This window comes from Mauremys reevesii, linkage group 4 (genome assembly GCF_016161935.1).
Source record: "Mauremys reevesii isolate NIE-2019 linkage group 4, ASM1616193v1, whole genome shotgun sequence".
Lineage (NCBI taxonomy): Eukaryota > Metazoa > Chordata > Testudines > Geoemydidae > Mauremys > Mauremys reevesii.
Window position 1 is genome coordinate 106,627,715 of NC_052626.1, and position 24,581 is coordinate 106,652,295.

Consider the following 24,581-nt stretch of genomic DNA (forward strand, 5'->3'; position numbering starts at 1 on the left):
TCTTTGCTGCTTCTACAGAACCAGACTAACACGGCTACCCCTCTGATACATTAGCATATAGTACGGCCTTGAGGTATATTTCATTTAGATGTAAACTTACAACTTTTGAATGGCTAAGACTAATTGTTCAAGAATAATTACAAATGCTGGGAAAGATAGAGAACATCCTTATGGGATTTGGATAGATGGCCTTGAACATGTTTTCTTGCAGATGGCAAAACATACAGCAGAATGGAGGAGCCAGTTTAGCAAATTGAGTGCCAAGCACAAACAAGTTTTAAGTGTGAAGGGAATAGTCCCATTATATCAGTCCAATGGTTTTTCAGCTTCTATCTATCAAGTGATCTGCTGCAGGGGACTTTAGTTTACTCTCCAGGTGGATAATGTTGTACAAGGTATTCAGGCATTTTCAAAATCTGTTTTTGACAAACCCCATGTGGGAAGTAGATATAAGATGTGGATCTATTGTTTCTAAGTCTCTTAGTTAATACCATGACTAATCTTTGACACCAGTATGAACCCCCTTCAAATTTCAAGTCCCTGCCCCAAAACACGGAGGAACTGGATTTTTCTCAACTAAACGGTTGTAAGAATTATTTTTAATACGGCAAAACACCAAATATCTTAATCTTGGTCTCAGAAACAGCTAAACCATTTAAGTTGAAACTTTCCACAAAAATGTGACCTGTGGCAAAAACTCAGCATATAAAGAAAGTTTCAACCTGAACAGTTAAGGTTGGGTAAAGTTATAAGCAACTGGAGACAGGGCCTTATAGTAGGAAGTGTCAGACAAGTCTAACCATAAGCAGCACTACCAGCTACACCAATAATAGAAAATATTCCAGATGAGATTTTGTTTTCAAAATCATTAAACACAACCTATGTAGTAAAACAGCTTGATAATGTTTATAAATTTCAGTGATGAAATGAGGGCCCAGGTTTTGTGGTTGCAGGAAATAAATGTCTCATTTCATTTCTTATTAACAAATGGTGCTTCTAAGGATTGATAATAATTGTTGACCAACTACTTTTCAATAGTCCCCATCCCCTTTTAAATATTTAAAGGGAAGGAGTAACAAACTCATTTTAGATGGAGTGGATTGAAGGTGGGAAATGTATTGTTATGATTATTAATAATGGTGCCTAAGTCACTTCTGAAAATGGGACTTACGCTCCTAAGCCACTGAAGCACTTTTCAAAATTTTACCTTTTATGCCTATTGTGCAAGGATTTTCAAATTTATTAATTGAATGTATTACTATATATTTATTAATTAGAGTAGCAAGTACAATGAATGGAGCTAAGCTCATTTACAGCATTTCAGGCCTTATATTTTTCAATGTAAAACTAAATCATATAGGGGGAGATTTGCAAAAGGGCCAAAGGAATATAAAGGCACAAAGCCCACTGACTTCCATTAGTGAATTACTGATACAAGCTACACTGATATAAGCGATTCTAAATCAAACAGAGTGTTGATACAGGGGTTTTTATTGGGTTAACTAAATCGGTTTAAATAACCCCACAGCTTTGACAGACAGGTGCAACTTTTTATGTTGACCAGGCCAAAGTTAATTAGCCACTGTTAAATGCTTATGTATCCAAAATACCAGCAACTGAAATGAGACAGAAGAAATGTCAATGTAGGCTATAGGCATAGAGATAACTGATTATCTCATGAACTTCGAAGGGTTTTTTTTTACCTCTATAGGAGGGGCAAAAGAAACGAAGCAGAAACCTTGCAGTATGCTAACAAATTTCCATCTCTGCCCCTTATCAGGACTTCATTAACATTGAGTATGAGATAGAAAACAAGGTTAAAGTAGTATTTTAATCTCTAAGCCTACTGAGTCAGCATGACAGTAACACACAACTCAGAATTAATGAAGACATATGAGAATGTTTGCATTGCAAGAAGGAGATGGAGATAACAGCAGGTGAAAGGTCAAGTCCATTAGCAGAAAACAACATTTTAATTCAGGCTGCATTTCAGCAGGTTAGCCTATTCCCAGTGTGTCCACAGTGGACTAACCTGATGCTAAACAACCACCCTATTCAAGGAGGAAGAGAATAGTGGGCGTGACTCATCATTACTGATATGAATTGTGCTAGTCTCTTTTTCTTACATTTATAAAAGAAACAATAAGCCAGGAGTATAAAAGGGCTTATTTAGAAAACTAGCCCTCTGTTCAAAACGTACCTGAAATTTTTTCTTTGCCACAAAGTACTGCATCCGTCGTATCACCTTAATGGCAGCACGGTGGTGTTCTCGCAGCCTGTAGGAAAAATGAGACGAGTGAGTTCGGTGAAAGAGATCATCTCCAGCCATATAATAAGGATAATAACCTTCATTAAGTGCTTCAGTGACAAGTGACTGTTTATGTAAGAAGCAACAATTCCTTCTGTGGATACAACATACCATTATTGGGACCACACATACCAAAAAAAAAGCTTTTAAAATCTGGAATTTTATCTCTACAGTTTATGTAGGATGCAGTGTATTGCACAATATTAAGTGGTGACCATATGAATCTCTGCCTGTGTCAGGTGAGCCCCCTCCCATCTCTCTTGCTTTCTCTTTCTCTCAAAAGCCCCAGACATGAGCATTTAGAACTTTAGCTCTCAGGTTTCTTTTTTATATAAAAGCACCCTAGTATCGTAGCCTATAGTATAGCTTTTTCTTTCCAGATCTTTTGCAAGTTTTCCTTCACTTGCACTAATTTGTACTTTTAGGAAAACCATCACTGCATGAATGGTACTATAGCAGTATATGAAACATTAACAATAAGTAACATATGGAAGTCCCCTATAAACACAAATAGAATAGAATCAAGAAATGCTAAGTACTTCATAATAACTGATTACCATAAAGCTTTTGCTTTTCACAACACATAGTATTAAACATTATACTTTATTTAATACAGATTATAAACATGACAGGTTTTTCTTTATACTTTTAATTATATTTTAAAATATTTTAAATGTGATAAATATATTTTCTTAAAATTATAATCAGATAAGATATGTTTATGATTTATGCAAATTATTTCTTTTTTATTGTCATTCTTCAGCTATAACAAATGAAAAACACTTAGTGTTATAGACACTTACCCACTATAAATACATCATTTTAAACTGGGCTACTTTGACTTTTATCCCAGTAGCATTCAATACTTCTACTAACTACTAAAGGGTACAAGCAGTAGAGCAGTGCTGACCTTACTTAGATTTTCCAAATGTATTTTCTTTGTAATTTATTATCAGTAATGGTTGTTTATAAAGCCATATTTACACACATGAAGACTCCATTTGCTGCTAAATAGTGCATTCTGTTTATATTGAGCTGACAGCCTTTGTACCCTCCCTGGGATGGGAATCTCTCACAACAAGGTCCTTTACATGTTTAGGTCTCTTGCAGAACACAGCTCAGCAGTATGGTCAGCCCTACACATAATCTGATTTTTCCTGAGTAGCCACACATTTCCTCCAGCAAACAGTTTTTCCACGGTGTAATTGGTGAAATTCCACCTTCTGGGCAATATTGCAAATGTTCACAAATTTGCTCCTCTCCCTATCTGGAAAACCAACCATTTTCATACAGAATGGTCTTACTCTGCACTTTTTCCAATTCTTATATATGTTTTTTGAGGTGGGGCAACCAGAACTGCACACAGTATTCAAGGTGTGGGTGCACCATGGATTTATATAGTGGCATTATGATATTTTCTGTCTTATTATTTACCACTTTCCTAATGCTTCCTAATATTCTGTTAGGTTTTTTGACTACGGTTGTATATTGAACAGATATTTTCAGGAAAACTATCCACAATGACTCCAAGATCTCTCTTGAGTGGTAACAGCTAATTTTGACCCCATCATTTTGTATGCATAATTGTGATTATGTTTTCCAATGTGCTTTATTTTGCATTGGAAAAACATTGAATTTCATCTGCCATTTTGTTGCCCAGTCACCCAGTTTAATGAGATCCCTTTGTATCTCTTTGCCGTCTGCTTTGGACTTAACTATCTTAAGTAATTTTGGATCATCTGAAAATTTTGCCACCTCACACTTCACCCCCTTTTCCAAACCATTTATGACTATGTTCAATAGCACTGGACCCAGTACAGATCTTTGGGGTGCTCTGCTATTTACCTCTCTCTCCATTGTGAAAACTGACCATTTATTCCTACTCTTTGTTTCCTGTCTTTTAACCAGTTACTGATCCATGAGAGGACCTTCCCTCTTATCCCATGCCTGCTTATTTTGCTTAAGAGTCTTTGGTGAGGGACCTTGTCAAAGGCTTTCTTAAAGTCCAAGTACACTATAGTAAATCGATCACCATTGTCCCCATTTGTTGGCCCCCTCAAAGAATTCTAATAGATAGGCGAAGCATGATTTCCCTTTACAAAAGTGGTTCTTCCCTAACATACTGTGTTTATTTATGAGTCTGATAACTGTGTTCTTTACTATATTTTCAATCAATTTGCCTGGTACTGAAATTAGGTTTACTGGCCTGTAATTGCCAGGATTATCTCTGGAGACAGGTAGCATAGCACAGTTAGTAGTTCTGCAATTTCATATCTGAGTTCCTTCAGAACTCTTGGGTGAATACCATCTGGTTCTGGTGATGGATTGCTGTTCCATTTAACAGTTAAAATAGCTTTCCCCAGAAAAACACTAGTTTTTAACCTGGTAAAAATTGCCTCTTGTTTTCATAACCCCTTCTCCATCCCACCACATAAGGTTTTCCAATGCATCCGTTTTCAATCACTCTTTGTTTAATGCTAATGTTTACTTCTCTGAAAGGAAAACAGAAAATTCACACATTTCTTTTATTCTTCTACACCACAACCCCTTTAGAAACTCCCACATAACACTTGTTGTTTTGCTAACATTGAAAAAAGTCCCTGCATACAAGGCTCTCCTACTTCCCAGAGATTAAATGTTTTTGGAGTGAAAGAAAGGAATAAGGATTTTAATTAGTAGCCAAGGTTATGATTCTTGGTTGTTTGATGTCTTCTGCAAACTGGTAACAAATGCTTTAGTAAATGTAGAGTTTAAACATTAACTCGCAATATTTGATTGTATAACCATTTGTGACATACCTGTAGTCTCTAGGCAGACAGTGGATGTATTAACAAATCTATAATTTCAGGGACTTCTTCCTATGTGCATATTTGCCAACCAGCTGTACAGTACATTTTCATTCTCTAAGCAATATTTTCATGAAAATCTGACCACTTTTAGCTGGGAGCTGAGCACTCTTGAAAACCTAGCCCCTAAATTTCACAGGTTTGGACTTGCTTAGCTTTAGAAAAAAGTTTTATAAATATTTCATGGGTAGGATCAGGGGGAGGGAGAGCTGAGTTATATATATATAAAAAGACATTCTCCTTTTGTAAGTATATTTACATAAAACCATGCATTAGACTCTAGGACATACTGTTATGAACTTAACGGATATCTCTGAGGTAACCTGCAAGTAAATATGAGTGCTCCTAATAATCAAGAGAAGTAGTCAACACATCATTATCTTAAAATTAAGCTTAAACATTTTTATGCCTGTAAAATCCAGACCCACAGAGAATCACTGACTGTGGCTTCAGGTGACATCCCAGCATGCATTATGCTGGACAGAAGCCAGGTAAGGCTTTTTTTCCCCTTTCCCAGCAATGTTTCACAGTTATTTCACTCTCTCTCTTTCTCTGAACTCTCCTCCCCCTCCTTCTTTATTTAAGTGAATTTAATGTTGCTAAAAGACAACCCTAATGGCTCAAGTGTTCTTTCCACATGGAAAGCTTGCAATACACCGTAGGCTTGTTGTCGGGATCATCTCAGGAGGTGGGAAGGTTATTATAGTTCTAATGTCCATTTGGTTTTCGGCCATAATATTGGGACTGTCCATTGGTTTCAGTTGTGACAATTGTCTTGGATCTGAACCAAGAATTTATTTCACATAGCTGACTGAGCAACCATCAGCAGGCTAATGATTTTCAGTCACTGTAAATCTAATTTGAAATGAATTGGTTTCATGCTGTAGAGATGAAAGACTCTGTATCCCTTTAATAATCCTGTGAACCATCTTTGTAAATAAGTTTAATGTTCCTAATTTAAAAGGCTACAATAAAAAAAACCCCCCACACACATTAGAAAAAAGCACAATAGTCTCAGTATTGTCCACCCAAGTGGTCAAAAAATTAAGTCCATTCCGCAAAAATAATTAGACTGGCTTAAAAATCATGAGATTAAAATAAATAAATAAAATAAATGTTGGTTCCTTCTGACTTTCAGAGTCTTTATGGGTGCACTTGCTTTATGTTTTCAAGCCTCTCTCTGCAACCATGAGGGCCAGAAACCTTTTATTTTTTTTTTAAATGAAAGCTGAGATTCTCATGCAATGTCATGATTTCAGCAACTGGGGCTTTAATGAAATTGCAAGAGTTGGCAACAAAAAGGAACGTCATTGGCAATTACAGATCTGTTTAACATAGTCCCTGATATTGCAAACTTTTATTCACATGCTTAACTTTACAGAGGTGAATAATCCCACTGACTGTAGCTGACTAACTTGAACTTCAATGGAACTGCTCACCTCTGTAAAGTTAAGCATATGCCTAAATGTTTGCAGGATTTGGGCTTTAGATTGTATGCTGCTTACACAGACATTCTTCTTTCTCTGTGCTTTGTAGATCTAGGGGCATATTATCAGCACTCAGTTAAAATAAAAAAATAAAAAATAATCAGGGTTTTCTGTCCCATGTCAGGCACTAATGTTTTTTTCATTATAAAAATCACATAAAAACACAGGACATTTAAAAACCAAAACAAATGAAAATGTCACCCATGTTTCAACAGAGCTGACAATTGTGTACAACGTCCGCATGCGCAGATTATGATAGTGGAAAGCAAGTGCATAACAATGACAGGCACACTTGTTATTCTTTAAAGGATTTATGCTTATCAGTGAAAACCATGTGCGCATTTTGCTGAGATAGATCAGAATCAGTTTACCCTTGACAAATAGTTGATGAACAATATGTTACACCACATTCGGTCATGTCAATTTGACTGTAATCCTTTAAATGTAATGGAAGCACAGCTGCATTCAATAATATATATTCTGACACTCACAAACACTGTACACAGATCACATGAGATTTTCAGTGGGCTTTAATACATGGAACGGAGCTCTGGAACAACAAATATAACACTGGAATTTTTAATGTCATGGGAATTATGCTGAATTGACCGGGGTATATATCCTTACAGGGGCAGTTTTAATAATCCTTTGAGAGCTGACAGCAATACTAGGTCAGTAGGGCCAATGGTTTATCACAAACCAAGAGCATTTATATTCTGACATTTATAGACAAGGCTTTTTATTTGCACTCTAACATCAAGTAAAAATGTATGGCTGTTGGAGGCACTCCTTATAATATCAGAGTCAGGGGTGAGAAAAACCTAAAACAAAACTTTGTGAGTCAAGCATCCATATCACACATGAGATGAAATTCATACCATAGAATCTCTGCTCTTGGGCTTTCTTCATTATTTCTTTCTTTTCCTCTTTTGCAATTAATTTACTCAGCTATAACGGAAAGTTCCACTTGGAGGAACAATAAACTCTTCACGAGCCAATCAGAATTCTGAAGCTGAAATGATATCCTTACCCTTTTAGTAAAACATCAGGGCTGCAGATCTTTAGATAATCCTACAGCATATGCTGATTCACTAGTGGGACATTTATAATGCTCAACAAATACTGTAGTGGAGCCACTTGCTCTAAGAGAGATCAAACATGTCTTTGACCAAATGATCTTTTTTATAACATAGTTCCCTAGAATTTCAATGCATTTACAAAGGTATGTCCCCATCCTGTAATCCTAAATTTACACAGACCAACAGTGAAATTAATGGGATTCTGCACAGATGCAAGAGTCCACACCAGCAGTTCAGATTGCATATTTGGGGACTGAGGCTCCAGTACTGCAAATAAGCCAGTGGAACTCCCCATGAGATGTTGCTTTGCAGGATCAAGGTCTAAAAAAGAATCTCCATGAAGATGTCTTTTTTGAATGGAATCTCTACGTGGGTTTCTTAAATGCAGGAAGAAAACAAGCTAAATGGTTTGCTTATTTTTGTACTCCAAGAAAAATGCAACATTTTTTCTGGAAAAAAGGAAAATTTCAAAAGGTTGTTAGTCCACAACAGGGTACACAACACTGGCATTAAAAATGAACAATTTGAGAATTATTTAATGCTATGGAATTGGCCACTGCATATGTGCAGTGTTTTACTAATTTAACAATATGCATCATAATTAAGATACAGAAAATTATCTACATAATGAATTTAAAAAGCTACAATTCATTAGGTACCTGCTGTAATATGTTCTTAGAAATGACAACTAAATATGTAGTAAACTGGTAAAATATATACAATTTTCAATGTTTCTCAAGAGATTTCTTTCCTTTTTTTGTTCCTATCTAAAATAGGTTGTCATACCCCACTCAGGAAAAAAAAGCCAGGAAATTCCAAAATTAAAGTTGTCACTCCATCCCAAGCGCACGTCAATGTGGTTTCCTTGTTTGTTTGTTTTTCATAATAACATGGGCTCAGGGATGGATTGGCAGCCTAAACTTTGAATTTCCTGCCTTTTGTTGATTTGTGTCACTGTCTTCATGACACAGGGTTGGAACACATTCTCTGATTTTGCATTGCTTGTCTGTTTATTTTTAAAAAGTTGCATAATTCACTAAGAGGCAGCATTTATTATATTTAAAAAATCTTCCTTAATTTCATATACATTCTTTAGTCATTGCATTAAATAGTGGCTCATATGCTCATTTCAGGAAAATGCTTCACATACTGATTTAGTACTAATGTAAATATTATAGCAATGAGGCAAAGGAAAGGTGGTGCTAATTTCCTGTTGATACTGTTTGTATTTTTTGTTCACTTGCACAATATATTATCATCAGGACCATCATGTTTGCCACAGTCCTTCCAAGGTACACTGACACTGATATTATCTGAGGTTAAAGCTCAACATTGTCTATTCTGAATGAGCTCTATGAGAACTCTGAAGCTTAGCAGGAGAGAGTCACAGATTTATAACTTGTACAAAATGCCCATTTTTCTATAAATCTATCACTGAGTTGAAGTTGAGCTCAGTTTTCAAGCATGTTTAAATTCTCTGCAGTCTTCTTGGATTTTGACCTTAGACAGAAATAAAGCACTAAGAACGAAGTCTGAAGTGGGTTGGCTTGAAGTTTTTGGCACTAATCTTTATTTAGACTTGAACTTTATCTTTAACACATCAGATTTTAATAATACACTTTGCAAGTGAACTGGCCATTTTCCACACAGGCACAGAAAATTGTTCCTTGTAACAAAATCTGGTGGAAGAGATTCCGAATACCTACATTAAGCCATTTCATTAGTGCATTAAGTCTAATGAAATCTTTCATCGTTTGTTCTCTAGAGGCTTTCAGTATAGAATTTGCTATGGGCCAAGGTTATTCTTGTCTTTTCACACATTCTGTCATTCCTTGCACATTATGCTTGAGGGAGCTGCTCATTACTGAGCAACGTTTTAAATGTGATGGGTTGAAATGGATTAAGTTGCATCTTCATACATTATATAACAGGAAATGCTTGACCACAGTACTAGAGACTGAAATCAGAGTAACTGGCTATTGAAAACAATGTGTGCTACCCAGCTTTCTTTTATTTTTATTTTTTATTATTATTATTCATTGTTGGAACTTGGCAACCATTATTTACTTCAGATATTTAAGAAAGACTTTTGTAAGAAACTTTATGATTTACTGAGAGCGCTCAGCAAAAGAACCTCACCCATAAATGATTCATTAAAACATCTTAAGGATGTATTACTGAAAGCTGCCCCTAAGTGTTGGAAAAGTACAATGACATTGTCAGGACAATATGGGTCCAAAATTTAGAATGAATGAAAATAGGCTTGACCAAATCTTAAGATTAAATGAAATGTTTCTATAGTCTTTTCAAATGTATGGAAACTGCTTATTTTTAAAGGAATAACTTTCCCTCTAGTGTTTGCAACCCAAACATTCCAGCCTCCTGCTAATATGGGATTAGAAACTGACTGCAAACACAAATGAAATTGATTAGTTTATTTTTTCAATGATCACATCGGGTTAAATGCACTGTTTATTTTTTGCATAAGTTGTGACAAGATTTTTAAAATTCTTTCAGTTTTAATAATCAACAGTGTTATTACTAATTAGATTAGGGGAAGTAATTTTGTCATGTATAAAGTATTTATTTAACTTAGCCTTTTTCTCTTTGCAAACTGTCCATGAACAACTTACGATTTTCTCAAACGTATTCGTTATTCTAAATACTGAATCATTCAGTATTACCATTAAATATTTCTGTGATGAATTCCTGGTTTGTAGTTTGCATATGAGTAGTTTGTTGCACATACCTAATGTTAGAAATATGGCCAGTTTTGATTAGATTTATAGATTGCATAACATTGTTTTTGTTCCCTGATTAGGGGAAGGTAATGGTTTGGCTTTCAATGTGAATACTATAAATTACAAATTCAAAATTCAAGCTCTCCAAGAATACTCTGCTATATTCCCTTCAAACTCAATCTTTTGATTATCATTTCCACCAATAAATTATTTGGCTATACTATTCACTGAATGTGAACATAGCCAAAGGATATTAGTTAAAAATTTGAATTAATATTTGTGGGATTTTCTCCAGTATTCTCTCAGTTCCATTAGTAACAGATAAAGAAATCTGTTTTTTTAAATATATGAATTTTAAACCCAACAGTATCCCTTCAATGCACTCCTATTTCTATTTGACACCAGCCTTCACTTCTGCTCCCTTAAAAACCAAACCAAACCAAACCTAACATGGATTTAAGTCAGAAATCACCTATGTAATTTATCAATCTCCATCCCCCTTTGCTTTAGAGACAAAATTGTTAGCTTGATTTGTGGTTTCTTAACAGATGTTTGGACAAAGTAACACTGCATACATGAAATATACAGTATAATGTCTTTTGAAATCTAATAAAGAAATGCGTTTAATGTGTTTGGTTAATAATAAAAACAGAGTACTTGCTAATAAAAAGCATTTTCAGAAGAGAACAAAAATTTGTAGAGCATCTTTCACACTGAAGGTTATACAATGATTTATATGGTATTAATGATAGTTGGTGACTATGACAGTGATTCAGGAGAACATAACTATTTAGAACAGAATTTAAGATTTACTTAACTCAATGCCACTTAAGCATATGCCTGAATGCTGTCTAGAACAGGATGGTAAAGCACATGCTGAAGTGCTTTTCTGAATCTACGCCTAGACATGATTTAGCTGGGGATTGGTCCTGCTTTAAGCAGGGGATTGGACTAGATAACCTCCTGAGGTCTCTTCCAACCCTGATATTCTATGATTCTATGCAAATGTAGCCAGTATGAGCTCAGCAATAGGTAAGGTGAAGCACAATAGGTATTTGTTGGCCAGGACATTGTGGACCTTGGTTTAATGTCTCAAGACTGAAGCATAATCTCTCTTTACAATGCAGCATCTCATTTATACTGCAGAACACTGACAGAATTGGGTAAGGAACTCAAGTCCTGGTCATTTACAGTTGGATCTTCCAAGAACCAAGTTCTGAGAAATATTTTCATGGCACTGAGAGTTTGGGCAAGGGCTTGCACACAATAAATCCTCCTGATGACTATTCTCAACTATAGTGTTCTGTGGGTTCTTCTGCCTCTTCCCAGGTTCTTGTGGATCCCCCTCAGCTGTCCCTCTATTATTACAGCACACCCTCAAAGTCCTAGCTTACAATCATCATCTCCTAGCTAAAAGAGAATAGAACAGCAATCCTATCAGAGCTCATTGTTATAGTTCTTTAGTTGGTCAGTGGGGGACACATTTATACAGAATGCAAAATATTTTAAAACAGCTCTGCCTTCATTAGTTCTTGTATATTTAATGAAGGAAAGCTGACTATTTTAAGTGCTGATGAGGTGCAAACACCATAGTTAAGGTCATGTACAGTCTTTCAAGGCAAACCCTCTGCTGGAGTAAATGGATGCAGCTTCAGTGATTTCATTGGAGTTCCACCCAATTACACCAGGAGAGAACAGTGGCCCCTTCTGTGAATGCTTGGGCTGGAAATCTGGTGAGAGCAGACTCTCTCGTGAGATTTCTTGTACTTCCTGAACAGTCTCTGATATATAGTTTGACACTGCTGCTTCCACTCCTGGCACCAGCATTTGCTAAGTTGCACAAAACAAACTAAAAGTTGAAAAGAAAATAATCATTTTTTTTAACTCCACAGAGTTAGGGTTTGGGGTAAAGATATGAACCAGATCTTATTTGATCAGAGATAATAGGGGATAAGTGGTAAAGAAGTATAGCTTGCACCTATCTGGCATCCAGTGGATGTGCAAAATGAGTGCAACTTACATATCAAGGGAGTAGAAGGTAGGTAGCAGAAAAATTAATAGGAAGGTACCAGCATAAGAGAAAGCAGCCGTCCATTTCGTACTTGTTCTATACTCCCTGGTTTGATGCTCCACCTATGGCCTTGGCCCACTTGTACTGAATATCCTTTGAATGCCAAATTGGTGCAAGTTACACAACTTTACTACACAATATGTAGCTTCTATGACAACCTAGCTCTCTGTTGAATTTGTCCCTGAGATTTCCATGAGCATTGTACCCACTCACCCCAAGTCTGAATTTAGCCCATTGTGTTTAATCTTAAATTGGATGGTCTAGAACACCTTCCATACACTGAAGACATTACTAGAGCTCTGCAAATCTGCGGATATCTGCTTTATATCCGTGAACCATGTTTGTGGACCGCGAATCAGATGCGGATAGAAATTTTGTATCCACGCAGGGCTCTACACGTTACATAAACTATTTAACTGAAACCCGTAATATACAGTCAATGCTGACCTTATCGCACCAAAATCTTGAACCAAACTCATCAAGAGGGCTTTGGATGTTTGCTTTTGCTGCATACTGTAGTTTATTTTAACCATTCCCCTCCCCCCATCTTAATGAAGACTTTCCATGAAATGCTACTTCCAGTTAAAAATCTTATTTAACCTTTCTTGCTTTGCAACAAAAGGAGGATTTTTTTATTGTATTAACAGTGAAAGTAGTTCACTGGGGAATTGTGCTAGGTCAAAACAATACTGCATTGCTTCTTATTAAATTACACATAATGGCTGCAGTTAGGGCCTCCTTCAATTTTCTTCCTCCTGTCCCAATAATTTTTTTTCTTCTTTTAGTTGTGGTGAATAGAGAAGCAAAGGGATTTCCTACTTCATACAAAGAAATGACAGGCAAGGAGACAGATTCATTGGTACACGCTAGCTTCTTTGTGCTGCTTCAGCAAGGCACAGCAGTTGAAGGCTTGACTATACCCAGCAGTTCCAGACAAATGAAACTACCGTACTCATAAAATTATGATCGACTATGATCTTGCCACCCTGCCTCACAGCCAGCTTTGCACTTACAATGAGAGGAGTCTAAGAGGAAAAACATCAGAAAACAAATGACCATCACCTTAAATGGTCACAGTCACCTTAAAAAAAAAAAAAAAGGAAAGGGACACGGATAATACTATTTCAAGGGTTCTCAACCTTCTCCACACGCACAATGAAGCATTGGGATCCCTTCTCCCATTTAGCCATAAAAAAGGGAAAGTGGTTGCAACCCTATTGAAGCCTCTCTGCGACCCCTAGGCTGAGAACCCATGTGCTATTTCATGGCTGTGTGAAATATGTCCTGTGTTTTGTTGTTGTTTTTTTAAAACCCACCATACAAGGCCAAAATCTGCACTGATTTACATCTTGTGCAATGTCAGAATTCAGTGAGATTGCATGGGTTATTAGGTTAGTACAGCTTTTGGCACACTGTCTCTATGGGAGTTTTGGATATTGCTTACACAGAATGAACGATAAATGTGTCGCCTTGCAGCTACACTTTTTGGTGGGTGTATCCACTGAGGAAAAAAAAGCAATAGAGGACAATAAAATAAATCTCTTGCAAACAAGTGTTTTAGTTTGTGAAAGCTGAAACAACAAGTACCTTAAAAGCCAGGTTAGATGGGACTGTGATATCGGGGCTTTGTTTCCAATTTTAATACCATCATAAGAGCAAAAGATAGTTAGAATCATAGCTCAAAACCAAAACTTTTAAAACTGGAAGCGCTTTTCAAAGATTTGTTGCTTTATAATGGTGGAGAAACACATGGGATTTCAACTTGTGGAGAACAGCCTTTCCCTATAAATCACAGAGTAATCTGAAACCAAGAAACAGCACAGGGGCTCACATTTATGGATTTAAAACAGATGAAGAAAAAACTTGCTCTTAACCCTTTCCTTATAATTTCTTCCATGTACAAAATGCACACTAATACACAAGGTCTGAATGAAAATTAACATGGTAAAAAATTAAGATTAATACAATCCTGAAAATGCTTAAAACCTCAGCTGTTTGATTAGCTTCCCTTAGGTTACAAGCAAAGAATTGTCCTAATGCAGAGTATTGTAAAATAGTTAGAGCATAATCCACTATTCGGACTGTTCTTTCATCAACTTTTATTTAAGCAGTTTATCTTGTGGAGATTAGGATCTCTTTTATAAAGAATGAACAGCAAATGCAAGCCTCTGGTTTTGAATGTCAGGCCATATTTCACTGGGAAAGCTCTAACTAGAAGCCTGTCATCTCACCATAAGGTTATAAGCTACTTAATCAGGCAAAAGGAGAACTAATACCAACACATTAGCAATAATTTCTCCAAAGAAATGTGTAATAGCACTTGCATAATATAAGGAGGGCTTATTTATTGTCTTTTAGGGCCTCCACCTAGTACCCTGGTGTTTATTTTGGCTTTTCATTCGGTCCTTCCCCATAGTGTATTTGATGAAAGAATACAACGCTGCTTATTGGAAAGAAGTACTTAAATGGATGATGTCCACATACGGAAAAACATAACAAAATAAACTTAATTGAAATATCAGCACTGCAAAGAAACTTCAGTTTAAATGGTGTCAGCACCATACTCACTCAGATTCAGTGCCTGAGTCCTAAAAAAATAAGTGCTGGATTGGAGGGGCACGATGTAAGATTTTTGAAAATTGGCTCTTATTAAAATTCCAATATTTTTAGCATGAATAATCATTGGTTTACTGTACAATGATCGGAAGTGCTGGGAAGCTGTTCCAGCTCCCCCTGCCCACCAAAGTGCTGGAATGGCATTCTGTAGTGTTCCAATGTGACTTGAGCTCTGCTTACATTCATTTTTAGGTACAATCACATGATGAAATGTAGAAATGGACCAGGACTAAAATAAAGCATGATACTCTGTCAAGACAAGCTTCTGTACCAACAAAGCATCCTGCAGGGAATGGGGAAACCCTAACCAACCAACCTAGTGCCTCAGAAAGGGCAGCTGAAGAGAAGGATAAGAAAGATACAGATAATATTTTTTGGCTAGCTCTAACATAACTCCCTCCATGTACACATGTTGACAGTGCTCATCAATTTTAATCAAACCTTTGTCCCTTTATTAGCCCTGATTTAAGGAAAGCTTAATGTGCTTTTTAATCCTTCTCTGTTGATGAAGTAGATGAGCACATGTTTGTGTGCTTTCCTGATAAGGGATGTTTTTCTGATCTGAAGCTTGAACACAGAATGATGTTCACATGTCTAAACATCTCTGATATTACATACCTGATCTTATCAAAAGAGTAGAGTAGAATAAATTGATTAGTGTGAGCTATTGTGTGTGTTATAGTAGCACCCAAAGGTCCCAGTTGTGACTGAGACCACACGCTCTGATGATCACAGGGCAGACATATAGGCAGACATAGTCCTCGCTCCCAAGACTATACAGTCTGAAGTCTTTTGAGACAGTTCTGTAAAATTTGCGCTTCCTTTGTAAGTGCTAATTTAGCAAACTGCGGGTAAGGAGAGAGGTTTAAATAAATTAGCATAAAAATATGACTCTTGACACACCAAATAATGCTTCAGCAGGTTTTTCAACTAGCATAAAAATCATCATGTACTTTATCAGAGAAGAACTCAGACCTAAACTCTGGATTTGAACACATCCAGACTTTAGGGAAGTTTGGATCCAGATCCAAAAAGTCAAGGGGAGTACCCATGTACTAAAAGCTCTGCACGTGCTGAAGTCATTGCATGATCAGGGTCTAAACTTGTATTCACGAAGCTTTTATGGCAGCAAAGCTGAGTATTCACTTGAGCAAAATTTCAGGCATAAACTTATATACTGGGTCGAAACTTTTTTTTTTTTAAATTGGCCCCAAATGTCTAATTTTCCCTGTGTAATCGAATGGTTGAAGAATATGCTGTGTTAATGCCAGGGCCAACCGGGGGGGGGCCAAATTTGCCCCAGGCCCCCACGAGAATGCTCCGGCTCTGGCCCCATCTCCGCCTTCCCCCATCCCCTGGTGCCTCAGCGCATCACGTCCAGGAGCGGCCCTGGACAGAGCTAAAGGGGTGTGGCTCCAGCGGGGCCTGAGCTCCTCCCCGCTCAGAGCCACATGGTAAGGGGGTGGGGCTGCGAGCTCCGGTCCTGCTGGAGCCATGCCGCTGCAGCGCTGTCCAGGGGCCAGGGCAGCTCCTGGACACGGTGCACTGAGGCTCCAAGAGAGGGGAGAGGTGGGGGTAAACCAGGAGCAGCCCTGGACAGAACTAAAGCAGCGTGGCTTGGGTGGGGCCTGAGCTCCTCCCTGCTCAGGCCGACTGGCAGGAGCTTAGGCCCTCCTGGAGCCACACTGCTGTAGTGCTGTCCAGGGCTGCTCCTGGACGCTGCGCGCTGAGGCTCCAGGAGAGAGGGGAGGCGGGAGTAAGCAGCATGGCAGGGCGCTGGGGGGTTGGATAAGGGGCAAGGAGTCCTGGGGATAGTCAGTGGACAGGGAGGGGGCAGAGGTTCTGGGGGGGCGGTCAGAGGACGGGGAATGGGGGGTTGGATCATAGTCATTCTGGGGCTCTGTCAGGACTCAGCGGGGGGAGGGTGGATAGGGGTCGGGGCAGTCAGGGGACAGGGAACAGGGGGGTTGGTGGGAGGTGGTGTCCCAGGGTGGTGGTTGGGGAGGAGGCCTTGGGGGGCCAGTGAGTGGACAAGGAGCAGGATGGGTCAGGGATTCTGAGGGAGACAGTCAGGGGGCAGGAAGTGGATATGGGTCAGATAGGGGGCAGGGCCAGGCTGTTTGGGGAGGCACAGCCTTCCCTACCCTAAAGCTCATTCAGCAGTTTGAGGCTTGCAGACAGCTATTTAACACAAAGAGCCAAGCTGTTATCTTTTCCATGGGGGAGGGATCACATGAGAAGAGCAATATCCTACACAACCTACCTCCTTCCCAACCCTACCAAGGGAGACCCCCCCTTCCCTGCATTCCCCGAGGCTCCAGAGGGGTTAATTCAGTAGTTCTCAAACGTTTGCACTGGTGACCCCTTTCACATATCAAACCTCTGAGTGTGACCCCCCCTTATAAATGAAAAACACTTTTAAAATATATTTAACACTATTATAAATGCTGGAGGCAAAGCAGGGTTTGAGGTGGAGGCTGACAGCTCATGACCCCCAGTAATAACCTTGTGACTCCCTGAGGGGTCCCGACCCCCAGTTTGAGAACCCCTGGATTAATTTAATTTTAGCACCCTGTGTCCATTCACATGGATGTGCTATTTTGAGCATTTCAGTTTTCACAATATAAGCTCATCCCAGATTCTGGAACAAGCTCAAATTCTCAGTTTGTGGAGTATGTACATAAGCTATACTAAAGACAAACCCACAGTAACCGTCTCCAGTTTGTGAGGGACCCCATGGAGCCAGTCTCTAGGAAACAGATACATTCATAGAGGTTAAGTCCATTAATGGCTATTAGCCAGGATGGGTAAAGAATGGTGTCCCTAGCCTCTGTTTGTCAGAGGGTGGAGATGGATGGCAGGAGAGAGATCACTTAATCATTATCTGTTAGGTTCACTCCCTCTGGGGCACTTGGCATTGGCCACTGTCAGTAGACAGGATAATGGGGTGGATGGAGCTTTGGTCTGACCCAGTATGGCCATTCTTATGTTCTTATGTTCTAAGCTAAATGAACTCAAAGTTATGGAGACAAATATGAGTCAAGGAAGCCAGCAGAGTATAAGAAACCTGGAAAAATCTCTGACTGGATGGGCTCAGGCGTTTGGTCACAAGCTGAGGTGGTTCAAAAGTTTTGGATTTTTTTTAAGCAGAATTTTTTTTTATTGTTTCTTTAAACAAACACAGCAAGCAGCAAATATTTGGCCACACACTTCTGAAACCCCAAACCATGTTCAGGTTTTGGCAGACTAATTTCAGCTTTTCAATTAAAAAAAACACAACAAATTTTGAAGGAAAGCAGACATTGTCCGTGATTTTTTTTCTGCTTTTTAAAAACCTCTAGTTTTCTATCAAAAAAAAGTTTTGACGGAAAATATTTGTCCAACCGTTTTAATGAGCTTTAGTGCCTTTTAGCACTAGCTGATGCTGAGAACCAGTGATACCTTGTAAAGGTGACTTGAAAAGAAGTTTTCTCAAAACTGGGTTTGTGCCGAGATGCAGAAGGTTTTTAAATGTTTATTTTCCCCAGGGCTGTCTGTTGGGGGGGGTGGGGGGGAGGGGCAAGTGGGGCAATTTGCCTCGGGCCCTGCAGGGGCCCCCACGAGAATATAGTATTCTATAGTATCACAACTTTTTTTTATGGAAGGGGCCCATGAAATTGCTTTGCCCCAGGCCCCCTGAATCCTCTGGGCGACCCTGGTTAATGCTACTGCAAAAAGAGAGGGGAAACTTCGGGAGCTGATACGCTGGAAACAGAAGCTGACTAGGGCTAACTATTCTGGTATGTGAACTCTATTTCATTCTGCGGCTTTAAGCACATGTTTAGTTCAAACAATGTATTTTAGGCCTATAAGTTGTTCTCTAGTAAGTTTTATATGGAAACTGGCATCATTTTAATTACTGTCTCTTCTGTAACCACTCTCCCTCTCAAATCAGATGCTCCCCAGAACTGAGTGTGTAAAAACCCTATATATCTTAGACTGTAAGTTTCTCTGACAGGAAAAGTGTTGTACTCAATGTTTGAAAGGTGCTGTGTAACTATGTGATCGGTATACAATAAATCATCATTAATACCAATGATAATTAACTTGTAACAGGGCAACATAGTGAAATATTTCTTAAAAATTGGTATACTTAATGACTTTACATTTTCACAATCAGCATTTCCACAAAACCTAATGCAGTGCTCAGGAAGGCCCTATCCAATACCCATTGTTGTCAATGGGAGTCTTTCTATTGACTCTTTTGGTCAATGCAGGATGGGGCTTTTCATCTTGAGACAATGTACTTGTAATATTATTTTTCAGTGGTATATATACATGAGGAAAGCTGATGTTCAAAGAAATAATTCAACTAACATTTTTCTTGGCCGTCTCAGTTTCTGGGTATGAAAATTAAACCATCTCTTTTGCCTAAAAAAAGTCACTGTAGCTCAGGATGGAGGCACATCAGCTGAGAAACATGGGGAGGCTTGCACTGGTAGCATTCATGCTACACTTGTTGTGTGAATCAACAGAAGACTTCTTACTCAGGATTATCAACATGCACTTTTCATTAACACATAATATACTGCAAAATATTACATAGACCTGGAGTGACACTTTAGTTGGCATTTTGTTTTACTCTTTTCATGTGCCAGGTAGATATATCCATGACTACAACCAGGTTTGTCCAGGTTGCCTTAACCAAAAAAAGCAAGACCCCGACACAAATAACTATACCAAATATCCAACTAGTACAAATTGGCATAGCTTATTTGACTTCAATAGGCAGGCCAAGATGGCAGATGAAATCTCCACTCTTTTGAGCAACACTGCATCTGACTCTTTTTTCCTCTGCCCCTCCATGTTACTGTTCTTTATTATCCAGCGTTTCCCCATCAGCCCTTCTCTCTGATTTTGACTCTAGGTGCTTTCTCTTTTCAATCTCTCGCACTCATCCTCAGTGACCTCAACTTGCTAGTAAATATTTAAATAAATAGTAAATATACAGAGTTTTGATGCTGATATATGATTTTAAATTTAGTTTTTCTGACACAAGTATTTTATTTGAATCCTTATTATTGTAGCACTATTATCCTTTGGCATTAGAGCCAATGGGAGAGGTTCCAGTAAGACTGAAAAATATAGGCCTGGAATATAATTGGCTTTACCCTGTCAGGTTACAGGGTCACAGTACAAGTCAGATGTGCATTTCTTTTCCCAGGAGTGGGATGATATATCTGGAGAGAGTGAGAAAGCAAGCGGAATGTACATAAGCCATGGATGAAATGGCTTCAGAAGAGTCAGATACATAGGGGACATTTGCCTTTCCCTGCATACCCTTTTAATTTTCATTACTCTTCCACCTGGTTTCTTAAACTTACTGTCACTCAATTAATTTATGGAGGCCATTAGTCAGGGTATGCATAATGCTATAGATATTTCTTGCACATTAGTAATGATCAGTGACTCACCTTCCCCATGTTGGAAAGTGGTATTATTCTTGCTAGAGTGGATTGTATGTTTTTCTTTTTTTTCCTGATTATTCAGATTTCACATAATGTACACATGTACGAGCTGCAGGAGGAGTATTAAAGGAAAACTATGGTTCCCATCTGTCCTACTATTCGTAAGATTGTCCTACCTTTTGGGGAAAACTGCTTATGAGCAATTCATGGACCTTAAAATTTTCTTTTGAGGCCCATGAAATGTTCCTATGTTGAGACTATGTGAAGAACCATGAACATGTCATAATATTTTGATGCAATTTCATCATGTTGTGAGCAAATGAATTATGTTACTAATGGTTTAAATACAAATGGGCAAACCAGTTAGGATAAAAGAAGAGCCAACCTGAAACATCAACTCGCTTTCAAACCAAAAATTGACCAAATGGCTCATGAAACTGAGCAATGGCCTTTCACCTTTAGGCTGCAGCAGCAATTTGGATGCCACCCAGACTCATAATAACTGGAAGTTGCTACAAACCGATGGTTGGTAGGTGCCTTATGCAAAAAGAACTGTCAGAGTTCTTAATGGACTGAAAAACACATCACCAGAAAGGGTGCTAATTGGCAACCTGGTTGGCTGTCTCAGAAATCAAGGACTGAATGACAATGTCCTTAGGTCAGAGTTATATGAGCCTTCCAGGCAAGCTTACTCTGCTGCTGCTGCTCATTTTGGGTTCAATTCATCTTTGTGCCAACACAAGATCAATACATTAATTCCATCCCGTTGAAAATAGGTCTTAATGTGAGGGTGAATTGCACCCTCTGTGGATAAATAGAGAACTTCAGCCTCTAGCACCTCTCAGAAGTGCTATAGAGGCCAGATTTTTAAAGGGGGATTCTGAAAAGCTCGTTTGTAAATCCCACTAGGTGCCTAAACACCTTTAAAAACCGGACACTACATTCATACAGAAATAATTTGAAATAACCTCAAACCAAACCAGAAACCAATACATTTTTAGTTCTGAGACGTTTCAGATAACTTTCTTCAAGCTAATTTTTGTTTGTGTGCAAGCCAAGACTTGAAGTTCAAGTGCTGAAATGCCACAAGAAAGACTGTTCCTATGGAATTTCCAGCCCTAGTCAAAGGCAGGAAGAACCAGAAAATTCATGTGAAACCCTGTTCCCACAAGACTTCCAGCCCAAGTTTGCAAACTCAAGAGGTTTGGATGATTCTGAAAGACTCCATACCTTAGGATGTTTACTGGAAGCTTTGAATGTTTGCCTATCACTAGTCCCATTGCAGGTTTAAAGGTCAGTAAATGGCATGGTTCGGTATGTCCTGCAACTGGCCTGCCTACACCAGATCTGATTTTTCATTTATTTATATAATTTATTCAGAGTGCAAGTTTAAATATGCCTCAGCTTATTCTCCCCTCCTCCCTTTCCTTTTCCCCTAGTTTCACCATGCTCGTCTCACGGAATGTATGTGTATAAAAATAAAGTAACAGTAAAGAGGGGCAAAAGATGACTTGTATAATTATGTGGTTACACTATATTTGTGTTTTAGTGTGAATTTATTTTACTAGTCTAACAGGAGAAAAGTTCTTGAAGTGCTCTCTCCCTTCACTGCAGACAGGATTGAAAAACGTCTAAAGTGCTGCCTTACCAAACAAAGATACAGAGCCCTGAGGAGGATGGCTTGTGTGCAGCCAGGCCTGGAATCAGGAAAGCACTTAAGCACATGCTTAAATGCTTTCCTGAATCTGGGGCCAACTGGATGCCCTGGTGTCACATGTATTGGACAAGCATTGCAGTGGAACAGACACAGTCAATTGTGTAAGGTTCAGCTTCAGATATTGTATGTTGATAAATGACAGCATTAAAGTGCCATACAGTAATAAGTAGTATTCCAGGCAACTAATGCCACAACTGAAGCCAGCTATTTAGAGTACAAAGAACTGTTTGAGAACTGTATTTTTATTCTCCTCAATAGGCATGATAGTTAAAATAAAGTCCTGCAAAAGTTCAGTTCTGATCTCAACAGTTGGTATTTCCATATGGTACACACAGTTAGCAGCATAGGTAGACTACTTACAGACCAGATTTTCCCCTCTCCCTTCTTACTAGCCTAATGGCCTCTAATTTCCTACCCAATTATGGCCTGTTCCATAAAAGTTAATCAAAATTTATAAATATGCTTTTACCATGTTAGTTTTCTAAAATAAATAAAATAAAAATAAATAAAATCATCAAGACAAGACTATCTGTTTGGTTTTTAGTATAAAATATATTGATTATTTTCACCAAAGAGACATGTAGACCTTTCAAATAAAAGTGGATTTTTTTTCTTTCATATAAAAAGTTACAGTTAATATTTCACTGTTCACAGTTTTAACTGGAAATCAATTGACTTCCCCTTCACTGTGCATATACCTTTCCTTGATTAGTGTATGGTTGCTTGCACTGAGCTGTTATTTTGTTCGTTTTTAACAATAACAGTATATTGGCCTATTTGTTTTGAAGAGAAAAAGCAGACAAGTAATAGATGCAATTTTGCAGAATTAGGCCAAATTCTGGGCTAACTTCATACTCTTTTTAAAGTCTGAAATGCTTGTACAGTGTGTGTGTGTGTGTGTCTGTGTCTGTGTAAGTAAAACCACTGCATACATATTTTGTAGCCTTTCAGTTTAAAAATATTCTTTAACATCTGCTATATTACATCCCCAGTTACTAAGAGAGCCTTAAATTAAGGCACTGAGATTTCATACTGAAGTATAAACATTATTCATCCTGTCTTTGTAACACAACCTCCCACTCCCCAAGTGGATGACTGGCAGCAAGGATGGAAAACCTGGGACTTTTGGATCTAAAAGCATGATCCTGTATCATCTGAGTTAAAGGATACAGCAGGTCTGTTAGCCCAAGCCAGTAGCTGATTCATAAATCTCTAAGCCACTAGAGAGGGATGAAGAGTCACACTGTGTACATGTGGATGATGCCTGCATTGCAATAAGTATATTTATATAGAACCAATGAAACTTGCAAAGTCCTGACCCAGCATGCCCTGGGCTGAAAAGAAAACCTGGGATGGATTCCCTAGGGGTAATCTCTTTAATGGTTTAATAGAATTTTCTATGGTACTTCTCACAACAACTTCAACAAATTTTACTTCCCGGCACCTCTGTGGGCTAGGGAAGTATCGTTATTCCCATTTTACAGATGAGGATTGTAAGGTACTGAGAAATTAATTTACTCATAGAAAGTATGTGACAGAGCCAAGATAAGAACCCAGATTCCCATAAAATTATCTAAACAGATTTGGTTGTTTCAAAGTCCTAGTCAAGAATCTGGAGGGATGTCCACAGGATACTATGCCCAGTACTCTAAATAATATGCCACTTATCAGTTTATGCAACAGAGTGTGTAGTAATGAAAATCTAGCCAAATGAAAGAAAAAATGGGGAAGGGTTTGCTGGTATTAAATTCAATAAGAACTCTTCCTTCTCTTAAGACTTTTCTGTAAACAATTTACAGTGGTAATGAATTTTTGACAAAACAATTATTCTGATCAGTGTGATCAAGACATGGTTAAGGAAGTTCTTGGAACTAGATCGGTCTTTCGAGAAGAGATCTGAGTTGTCTGAGGTGGTGTTAGCTGAACATTAACTGAACAGCTGGTGTGGCCGAGGAGGAAAACAAATCCATTGAAATATATCAATAATACAAACCACCTTCCAGTCAAAAAATGAACTTGCAGGATGCTTGGAGTGGGCTTGCATTTTGTTTTCCACACATCCTGAAGCAAGTGCTAAACCACTTGTGCTAGCCAGCTCTTAAACAGAGCAGAAAGGCAGGGAAATCCTGGCAGAAAGGAGACTTTCTAAAATGATTTCTCACTTCTATCCATTCAGTGAAGATGAGTTAGTGTTCTCTCCCAACCCTGATCTTATGGAAGTCAATAGGAGTTTTGACATTAACTTAAATTGGATAGAATATCACCTATT

General features: G+C 38.3%; 1 protein-coding gene across 3 annotated transcripts in view; it reads right to left on the reverse strand.

Moving 5' to 3' along the window:
* The window catches only part of KCNQ1 (potassium voltage-gated channel subfamily Q member 1), a 552,595-nt gene that overhangs the window by 153,647 nt on the left and 374,367 nt on the right, over positions 1–24,581 (reverse strand). For 2 of the 3 annotated variants that reach the window (XM_039537861.1, XM_039537860.1), the window contains one exon: positions 2,201–2,276. In XM_039537861.1, the coding sequence (XP_039393795.1) occupies positions 2,201–2,276 (76 nt within the window). Of the gene's footprint in view, positions 1–2,200; positions 2,277–8,089; positions 8,170–24,581 lie in introns of those variants that run through there. The other variant, XM_039537864.1, reaches the window with a different exon arrangement.